Source organism: Sinocyclocheilus grahami, unplaced genomic scaffold (genome assembly GCF_001515645.1).
Source record: "Sinocyclocheilus grahami isolate Dianchi unplaced genomic scaffold, SAMN03320097.WGS_v1.1 scaffold107.1, whole genome shotgun sequence".
In the NCBI taxonomy this organism is placed as follows: domain Eukaryota; kingdom Metazoa; phylum Chordata; class Actinopteri; order Cypriniformes; family Cyprinidae; genus Sinocyclocheilus; species Sinocyclocheilus grahami.
This window is the reverse complement of record NW_015505286.1, coordinates 91,450-102,366: the sequence shown is the minus strand read 5'-3', so window position 1 is coordinate 102,366 and position 10,917 is coordinate 91,450. Positions and strand designations below refer to the sequence as shown.

General features: G+C 34.1%; 1 protein-coding gene across 1 annotated transcript in view; it reads left to right on the top strand.

Annotated features, from left to right (window-relative positions):
* Nucleotides 1-8,089: 8,089 nt before the first annotated feature.
* ubtd2 (ubiquitin domain containing 2) overlaps nucleotides 8,090-10,917 on the top strand; it is a 72,774-nt gene continuing 69,946 nt past the window's right edge. The window contains exon 1 of the mRNA XM_016276973.1: nucleotides 8,090-8,399. Within this exon, the coding sequence (XP_016132459.1) occupies nucleotides 8,318-8,399 (82 nt within the window). The 5' untranslated portion in view covers nucleotides 8,090-8,317. The remainder of the gene's footprint in view (nucleotides 8,400-10,917) is intronic.

Below are 10,917 nucleotides of genomic sequence, written 5' to 3'. Positions count from 1 at the left end.
ATGAAAAATATGGTTTCAGTACTATATATAAAAACAGTAAAGGCATAATCTGGAAAACCAAGCCTTGTGCATTATAGGGAATAATATTCTGAATATTGTACAGTTGGTTTGATACCTTTATCTCAAACTGGGTCAGAGTTTAATTAATTTAAGTGGATACAGTATGTAAAACATATGAAAAATATGGTTTCAGTACTATATATAAAAACAGTAAAGGCATAATCTGAAAAACCAAGCCTTGTGCATTATAGGGAATAATATTCTGAATATTTTACAGTTGGTTTGATACATTTATCTCAAACTGTGTCAGAGTTTAATTAATTTAAGTGGGTACAGTATATAAAATATGAAAAATATGTATCGTTTAATGGATTTATATTATTGCATACATTAAAAATTTTAAAATTATTATAAAAAACATAAAATTGTAATTCCAAAAATGGAGTGCGATAACAGGTATGTTTTTCCGAACATTTTAGTATTGGTTTTGTATTATAATGTCACGTAGTTAAATTGTTTAATTAATTTAAATAGTAATTTTTTTTTTTAATTCCTAGAAATTAAGCCTTGTGCAACATTAAGGGCATATATTTATGTCTATCTGAGTTAGTTTGGGCTCAAAACATGAAAGCCGCAAAGAGTTTAATTGGCAAAAAACCCAAATGTCTAACGAATGTCAAACGTCAAACTAACTTTACCGCCGTAGTAAGATTTTCACTGACAGCCCAAATTTAGCCTAGTTTTAGCCTAGACGTCTAGGATATATTTAGACGTCTAATAGACGTCTTTTAAACGCAAAATTGCTTGCTGGGAAGGCATAACTTTTATTCTTGCTGTAGTATTGTTGCTGCCACCATGTCGTTGAGACGCTGTGTTTCGTTGTGAAAGCGAAACTACTTTGTTTGGCCTTCCAAAACAGGACGGTATCTGCTTCATCACGCCTGGAGCTGATCCGTGCTGGTCGCTGAGGGAATACATCAACTTCGCGCTGTGGATCGCCGGATCGGCTTTCACCGTGGACAAAGTGGAGTCCAGCCCGGGGTCGTCACATGTGGTTGCCGCAAGCCCACCGGATGCTCCTTCGTCGAATCCGACTAGAAATCAGTGGTTAAGTTGTATTTACAACACTGTTCCAGAACCCAAATATTCAGAGGTGTCCAGCGCATTTTATGGAGGACTATTTCCTAATCCTGGTAGAGTAGACTACAATGCCGGCTGTTCTGACTCACAGACTGTAAGTATGTCATTATAATCCGTAATTATGTCCCCACTGGATGCAACAAATGCCTCTTTTTGGGTTTTCATGGTTTTGTCTTCCAGGACACATGGAAATAGTCTGGTAGAGGCTTAACATTTCCGTCACAGGCTTGAGGTATTCGGCCAATCACAACGCACTGGATAGCTGGCCAATCTTAGCACACCTAGCTTTTTTCTTTAAATTTTTCTTTTTTCTTTTTATTAATGCCAAGGTACCAGATATACAAATACAGAGAATATCAACATTACATACAAAGAGGTGACATTACATGCAAAGCACCATTTATAGATGTATGCAACAATAAATAAATAATACAAAACGAAAGATTTAACAAAATAAATTAAAAAGATTAAATAAATTAACCGTTTTAAAAGCCTTGAGATTCTTGGAAGATGAAATAGTTTGGATATACTGTTGAACCTCTTTTTTATAAACAATATATAAAGGTGAATTTACTGCGGTGAATATGAAATTTTGCAAGAACTGGATAGCTGGCCAATCTTAGCACACCTAGCTTTTTTCTTTAAATTTTTCTTTTTTCTTTTTATTAATGCCAAGGTACCAGATATACAAATACAGAGAATATCAACATTACATACAAAGAGGTGACATTACATGCAAAGCACCATTTATAGATGTATGCAACAATAAATAAATAATACAAAACGAAAGATTTAACAAAATAAATTAAAAAGATTAAATAAATTAACCGTTTTAAAAGCCTTGAGATTCTTGGAAGATGAAATAGTTTGGATATACTGTTGAACCTCTTTTTTATAAACAATATACGGGATTTTGATTGGTGAATTTACTGCGGTGAATATGAAATTTTGCAAGAAGTAATAATAGGTTAATAATAAAATATTCATTCATTTTATCTTTTTGTATATTAAAGAAGCCAAACAGTACATCCTTAAAAAGCAGAGAGAAACCCTGGAGTACACTGCGAATGATAACACCTAGCTTTTCAGACCGATGAGCTTTGTAAAAATCGATGCGTTTCAGAAAGGCGGGGCATAGAGGAGAAACAGTAATGTACAGTATGAGGAAAATAATGTGTTTTCTTTTACCTTAAACCGCATAAACACATTTCATTACACCAAATACACAAAATAATGTTATTTTTAGCAACATCATATGACCCCTTATAAATTCTGGAATGCTGTTTTTGAAAGCATTTGCTGCATGGATAAAAAAAAATAGGCTAATAAATAATTCACATATCCGACAAAATTGCACTGCATCAAATCCTTTAAATTTTAAGGTATTCAGAACAGAGCAACATAAAAATCTGAAAATATAAGATGCTATACAATTATAGGACAAAGTTTTACATATATGCCATTATAATTTGTGTTTTATTTTTTAATTTTACAGAATTATAAAATAAAACGCAACTTATAATCGGTTCTGTTTTAGGCTTTTCCTTATTTTTATATTTTAGAAATAAACAAAAAATTGACTCGCCATCTCCTCTTTGGATGTGCCTTTAGAGAGAAATGTATGGATTACATAATCAAAGAGTTTCTATTTTCAATTTGAATTATTTCCTTTTAAAGTAGTAATTTAAAGCTTTCTATATATTTTTTTTATCATGTCTGTGATGCAATTCACTGAGTTTAGGTTCATTATTGTGAAGCCTCCTGCTCAAGACTGAGACGGCAGAAAGGGTTTTTCTTTATTTGATAAAATCACAACGTTTTGTTGATATTGTGAGTGTACACAAATAAAACTAGACCCTTTACATTTTAGAATGATGCATTACTCTTACCTTAATGAGCAAAAATTACTGCATAGCCTATTTTAAGTTGTTTCCACTGTTAGAAAAAAATGCAAGTGATCGCGCTGGCACCTCCATGTCCTGCAGAGCGCTTCAGCTTCCACTCTCCGCACAAACGATTGGATATGCGTCTAACAGCGCGCACATTGATCTAGTTCAAACCTTTAAACTAACATTGTGATATGCTTGAACTGTTGTATATATAGATTTTATTTTAGGCGAGTCGTGATGATTTTTAGGAAGGCTAAATTGATCAAACATATAGGCTATGATCAATTCACTGTCCACCTCTGGCCATTACTTAAAAAAAGAAAAAAAATTAAATTTAACGAACAAAAAATGCTCCAAAGTTTTTCTAAATTAACTTTATAAAGAAAACTAAATGAAATATAATCACTTTTCCATTACATACAAAACGGAACTATTTTTGCTGTAACAGTAGTAGCTATAAGCTTTTTTTGGGAAAAGGGGAAAAAAAAGACGGGCTAGGGCCTATATTTGAGGTCCGTGCAGGGCTCTAATCCACTTCATCCAAACGCTGTTTTGTTCTCATCTGTGAGCATGCTCGATATATGTATTTCACAATTTTGTTGAGTATAAAACGTGTGACACATTCGTTCTGCTCTCACTGATCATTTGGTGTTGGTACCCTCCCTCTCCTTTTTGCCGCCCTGACTGTGCTGCCGCCCTAGGCGGCTGCCTAGTTCGCCTATATGCATGCGACGGCCCTGGAGCAAAACTGCAGGATGGTAGGAGCAGGGTTGGAGACCCCATACACTATAAAGAACACTTCGTTACGAATTGGCTTAAGGAAAACTCCCTTTCCTCAATAGTTTTCATTTAAAAGTATTTTAAAAGTGCTTTTTTTACATGTCAAATTTGATCGGTACTTGAAAGACCACGTTAAAAGCGGCATGACATGTTAAAACACTATATTCTTTTTAATGTGTCCTAGTACTGCCAATACCTTTCTAATGTCCTACAGCCAATACCCAGCAAGCAATAGCCGTCATTTCAACGTCTCGGTTAAGTATAGACCCGATATAGTCCGGCTATGTGTAACCCACGTCTAGCCCAAATAACCTTGAATTTGGTTTCATGTCGTTTTTTGGCAAAATAACTTGTGAGATGTATGATATTCCATCATGTAAGCAAAGTCAACAGCGTTTACAAGGTGTTTGGTTTCATTTCTTTGACATGTTCAATACTTAACCTGTGCGTAGCCACGATTTAGCTCGTAGTCAGAGCGGCTAGTCAGTTTTAGTCAAACCTGATTCACTGTAGTTTTTGGCCAGGCAGCGCATGAGATGGTAGATATCCCATCATGTTCGCAGTGTCAATAATATCTACAAATATATAAGTGTAATTTTATGACACGGTCTATATGTAGCCACGATTTAGCTCTAAATTGGACGGGCTACATGTAGTCTGCTTTTAGCCCACCTGGCGAAATCGAGACAATCTGTGGTCTATTTTTAACGGCTTGGCTATAGCCCTATACCAGCATGAGCATAGCCAAAAAAAGCCTTAAAATTTGTTACATGTAATTTTCTCCTATGCAGCTTCTTATCAAATGCAAGTAAACTTTTGAAACATTTAAATTAGCATTATTTTTGGCATAATAAATCATTATTCTCAACCGCTAGATGGCAATTGTAGCCCTACTGAGACATGACTACTGGCAACGCGAGACATGAGTTAGTAGAGATCAATGTTGTGTTTTGAATTGCTTTTTACACGAGAGAGCACTAAGTTTACTTGTCGGAGAGCAGCGGGCAAACAAATGATAAAGGACATTCCTACTTGGTCTTGTAAGTATCTGTTTTCGTTTTGGCATGTGTTCATTATTTATCTATATTATTTATTATCATGTTTAGGAACCGTGACATTTTAGTGAAGGGAGCAGATCGTAGTTGATAGTGATCGGTGACTAGGCCCACAGTTCAGCACGCATGTGTTCAGAGGATTACTTGCAAAATTTAATAGAGTAAAAGTTTTATCATTTGTAACGTGTTTACAAACTCAATCGATTTTAAAACAGCGCAAGAAGAGGCGAAAGAGCAAACAACAGAACAAACACAGCTTTGACAAAGATTAATCCATATTAATTTATACAGTGTACACACTGAGGAGGAGTTTCAACATCTGGAAAAGCGGTTGGAAATTGAAAAGATCCGGGCAGCAATGGTAAAAAAACAAAAACAAACAAAAAAAACCTATCCAAAACAACATTTCCTCACTAAAGCTCTCATTTTTGACAAAGTCCATCATTTATTTTAATTATTATATTGAATTTATGACTGAACAATGGCGTGTTAGATACAGAGAGAGCATGAGCTAATTTAATAAAATATCTTTGTCATTGTACAAGTAACATAATAAAGAAAACAATGTAATAAAACGGTAGGAGTGAATTTATTATTCCATGTACATTTGAGGTTAATGTGTGTACTGGACTACTTTTTTAGTTACAGCAGCTATCACTGTTGTTATAAAGTCAGTTGTGCCAGACAATTTTGGAGGCAGAGACAGATTGTGGGGGGCACTAATAGGGAAAAACTTAAACTGCTGGAATAAAGAGTTTTAAAGGATTAGTGATGGAAAACTTACAGGTCAATGGGCATCAATGTTTAAGGTTGGTAAACACTTGTACACGGACGCATATAATACTATCCGCCTGACATTGGCATGTGTTATTCAGGTGTCAAAGTTGGGCAGAATTGAAAGAAGAAACCTCAAAGACTGCCAGAAGGATGCTGGACAGGTAAAGACTAAAAAACGTGCAACATTAATCAAACATTGTGGTGTCAATACTCAATAAGTTACAATGCAAATCAGAAATTAAAAAATTCCTTTACTGGTCATTTTGAAATGTCAAAATTTGTCCGCAATTGTTAAGCACCTCAATCTGTATTATATTTTAGAGCAGTGTTTCCCAACCTTTTTTTAGTCGCGGCACCCTTTGGAAATTTTAACAAACTTGTGGCATCCTACAAAATGAATTTTTTCACAATATTTGAATTTATAACTTCGATATGATAATTTGAAAAGAGTAGATATTCGGTACAACAGGGAAGAACTGCAGAATATAATGTCATACAGATATTTTTAATATTATTAAAGAATTTTGTCCATCAATGGTGGCAATCAGTAGGCTAATTTCTAAGGGAAACCAATTTATATGACAGATTTTAATGTAGGCTTTTATACATATGTAAACATTATTTAATTACCATTATAACTAGCTATCTCACAAATTTTTGCTCACTCAGTGTTTTTTAAATTTTACAGTGGGGTAATTTTTTTGCAGTAGCACGAGATAGCTTGATTTCAAACTTTGAATTTAATAAAAAATGACAAGTAAGCAGTCAGTAATAAAATAAGAACAAATAAAGAAATTAATAATGATAGCACAAATAAAAAATAACGACAGGCCTTTAAATTAAATAAATTGGTTTTTAATTTTTCAGGTAGGTCTAACAGTAGGGTTAAGACATTTAAATTTTTTTTTTTTTACCAATTATCCAAATAATGTTTTGAGGCATTTGAAAAGACTGCACTGTTCTGTGAGGAATGTGTATAAAACACATAACATTTACCAGAGAGCTCTCTTTTTTAACACACTGAATGGTGATACACTATATATATATCTCATTTTTGTTTTTAGTAGGCATCCAAGCAAAAGAGAATGACTCCCTGTCACAATTAGTGTATTTAAAGTAAAAAATTGTCAAGCTTTTCTTGTGCTTTTTTCCCTTCTTTTTCTTATTTGGCAGATGCTGTGATGACCAGCTTCCCGGCAGCAACAGAGTTGGATTTGAGGAATGCAGTTGGGAAGCATTTTAAATAAGAAATAAAACCAATAATTAATCATTTCCTTTAAGTTCACTGTTGGTTGTTTTATTTGTTAAAAGTAAACCAACAAAAGGGTTAATCTTTTTTTTATGTTGTCATTTTTCCGTAATGTTTTAATGTTAAGTGTGATAACATACTCTTGATTTGTATTAGATTTTTTTCTTTTAAATATCATAAAAATATAAAAATTTTTCATTTGTATATTTTTATTATCTTAAGTTTTTTTTTAATTTACAGATTTTTTTTATCATAATATTTATATTTAAGTGTATTGTATTTATAAAAATTTATTTTGTCATTAATTCTTTTGTATTTTTTTATCATTTTGTATGTCTTAAGTTGTCCAATTGTTTTATTTGTTAAAAGTAAACCAACAAAAGGGTTAATCTTTTTTTTATGTTGTCATTTTTCCGTAATGTTTTAATGTTAAGTGTGATAACATACTCTTGATTTGTATTAGATTTTTTTCTTTTAAATATCATAAAAATATAAAAAATTTTCATTTGTATATTTTTATTATCTTAAGTTTTTTTTTAATTCCAGATTTTTTTTATCATAATATTTATATTTAAGTGTATTGTATTTATAAAAATTTATTTTGTCATTAATTCTTTTGTATTTTTTATCATTTTGTATTGTCTTAAGTTGTCCAAATTGTATTTTTCTTAATAAAAGCTGTATATTGAATTTGTTTGGATGGATTGCCATTTTGTTGTCTATTAGAGGTATATGTAGTCGTTTAATAGTGGTCTACTTGATGACTAGTCTATTCTTGGGCTATGATTAGACGTCTATAAAATTTTCACTGACAGCCCAATTTTAGCCTTGTTTTAGCCTATATATTCACCGTCTATTATACCTATATATGTAGTCGTTTAATAGCGGTCTAATTGATGACTAGTCTATTCATGGGCTATGATTAGACGTCTATTAAATTTTCACTGACAGCCCAAATGTAGCCTTGTTTTAGCCTAGACGTCTGGGCTGTGTTTAGACAGACAAAAGACAAAAAGTATATAGACAAAAGACGTCTATATACCAATAGACGTCTTTTAAACGCAAAATTGCTTGCTGGGTACACTCCATCACTTTTTGACATTGAAAAATAGCCTATAGTCTATTCAAAAGGCACTGTATTCTGTTTGTTCATCATATTCAAATCCTTTGCCAGTGTGTGTACTAGAGACGAGATTGGCCGCATCTCAAAACATAGTGAACTGCCTACCTGGAAAAGCTTTTTGAAACCTCATAAATGCGCGTTCCGGTTGCTTTGTGAACAGGCAGCTCACTAGTCACAGCCGAGTGTGCATATACCCACCCCGCCTCTCTCCAGCTAATGCCCGCGCCCTGTCAATCTATATGCTTGCTGAGAGGGAGGACGGGGGGAAACCGAAACAGAGCGGGTCCAAGGGGGGAAGAGGCGCATGAAAACATCCATGGGTGGCTGTGTGGGCAGTCATCATGATTCTTCAGGCAGTTTAAACGAAAACTCGGACGGAACCGGAGGTAGGAAACGAAGCATTTCCTGGAAAATACGAGTCAAACTGTGCTGTTTCAGGTCTGCGCGGCTTCCCTTTCTCCTTCTCTGCTTGTTAGTGCTGTGAAACATCGTGATGGGGTTTGCGTCGCTTTGTAAGGCTCGATCACTCCTATCAGAACCGCGCCTGGCAATAGGAATAGTTAAGACTGTGATTTTGTAATTATACAAATGTTTTTTGTATAATTCTCCCCCGCCGCCCTTTGTCTTTGGGCAGTAAGTCGTATTGCATACGACACCTTCCTACTAGCTGGTTAGCTTTAGCTGTGTATTATATATTTAAAGAGTGTGTTAGCTGCATGGCTAGTGTGGCTCTGTTTATCTTTTTAATAAAATGTGGGTCATGATTTTACCCTAGAATGCAGAAACACTCTGGGTTATTCCTCTTCTTATGTTTAGAATTTATTTCACACAATTAGGCTTTACACATCACTTCACACAGTTTCAGCTGTATTGGAACTGTTTATTTAAGCAAATCCTCACTCCTGAGTGCTCGTGTACTGAATATTAGCTTGGCTGTAAAAAGCATGATGTTATTTAGCATGTTCGTGCTGTTATTTAGACCAACAGCACGATTGGAAGTGTCATATTGGGTAACGCTTTAGATCACAACCCGCAAAGAACTACGTAAGTATACTGAATTTACGGTGTACGTTTCTGTAATTATAGTGTACCTATAGTATAGTGTAGGTATAAGGGAACAATGTGTTACGTTTGGGTAATAAGGGGGTAACAACCAAATATGCAACCTGCAAAGAACTGCGTAAGTAAACTGAAGTTACATCCTAACTTTTTTGTAATTATAGTGTACCTATAGTATAGTGTAGGTATAAGGGAACAATGTGTTACGTTTGGGTAATAAGGGGGTAACAACCAAATATGCAACCTGCAAAGAACTGCGTAAGTAAACTGAAGTTACATCCTAACTTTTTTGTAATTATAGTGTACCTATTCAGTACCTCCGTGTAAGTAGGGGAATAATATGCGACCTTTGCGGAATAAAGGGGTAACAACCTGTAAAATTAAAAATCATTTATACTGTAAGTATTTTGAAACTAAGGGGTACCTATTTGAATATTACATGGTACATATGGCCTAAACACCAATCTTATGTTTGGGAATGATTTAGAAAGACAATATACTTTCTATAATGTTATATTTTATTATAGGCCTATAGGTATTTTTTAACCATGGGGTACATATTCTATTATTAAAGGATACATGATGGAGATTACTGGACAACAATACTGGACATCTAGTGAAATTAGTTAACAAGTTTCTGCTATGATTTATAATTCACGAGTCTACTTACCTTATGAAAGCTTATTCGTCGATATCAGCAACGTCACACCAGCAACTTTTCAACAGCACGATCACCAAATGACTTTGCATGATATACCATCAGGTTCAATTCAGCTTAAAACAAGCGTACCTCTTTCCAGCTGTTTGCAGAAAAAAATACATGATACATTTGTATTTCAGTGGATGAATACTGTGGTGTTTTTATAAAAATAAAAAATGTAGAGGGTTTAATTTGGCCATAGAACAATTAAATTAAAACTAGTGCAATATTTTTCTCTGTAATTACTGTGCAAATATACACTTCTGTGTTTAAGTCCACCTTGTTCCTCCCTTGTTCCATGTAGTTACAGGGTAAATCCAACATTTGCGGGCTGTAAATTAAAGTGGAGTTTGTTCACCACTTGTTCCATATAGTTACAGGGTAAATCCAACATTTGCGGGCTGTAAATTAAAGTGGAGTTTGTTCACCACTTGTTCCATATAGTTACAGGGTAAATCCAACATTTGCGGGCTGTAAATTAAAGTGGTGCTTGTTCCCCCCTTGTTCCATGTAGTTACAGGGTAAGTGGCTACAACAAATTGCTCTGAAACGATTGTTTATACAGTAGGTCATACATCCATTATATGTATAAGGTAATATATCAATAAACATGGTGGACTTTTATTTAATTCAAATATTGTTTGAAATTTACTATAGGCCTACTGCTGGGTTAAATGAACCCAAAATGGTGTTTAAAATTAAAATCACACACAATATGACAAGAGTAACAACACAGGCAACAGATAGCCTAATAAAAGATTAAAATGTATTACACCAGTTCAGAAAATAGCAAAGCAACTCCATACTTATACAGCTTATACAGTTAAACCAAATTCTTTTGAAAAGCTTGTTTAAGAACAAATTTAAGATTTTGTTCAATTTGTTCATGTTTTTCACCCACTGACAAAGTTAAACTATTATGACCAAACCATCACGCCAATAAACACAGTAATAAACACTGAAAGTCAAGATTAAACTGTGTTTTATAGCGAACTGACAGGATTTTACTGTCTTTGATTTTACCATTTTGATCCACGTCCTCAAGCACCATTTTGACTAGTTCACAGTTCCCGGTTTTACCACTCATCAGTCGCTGCTCAATGTTGTGAGAACATACTCGGACAAAACCCTCCAGTTTTAAAAGA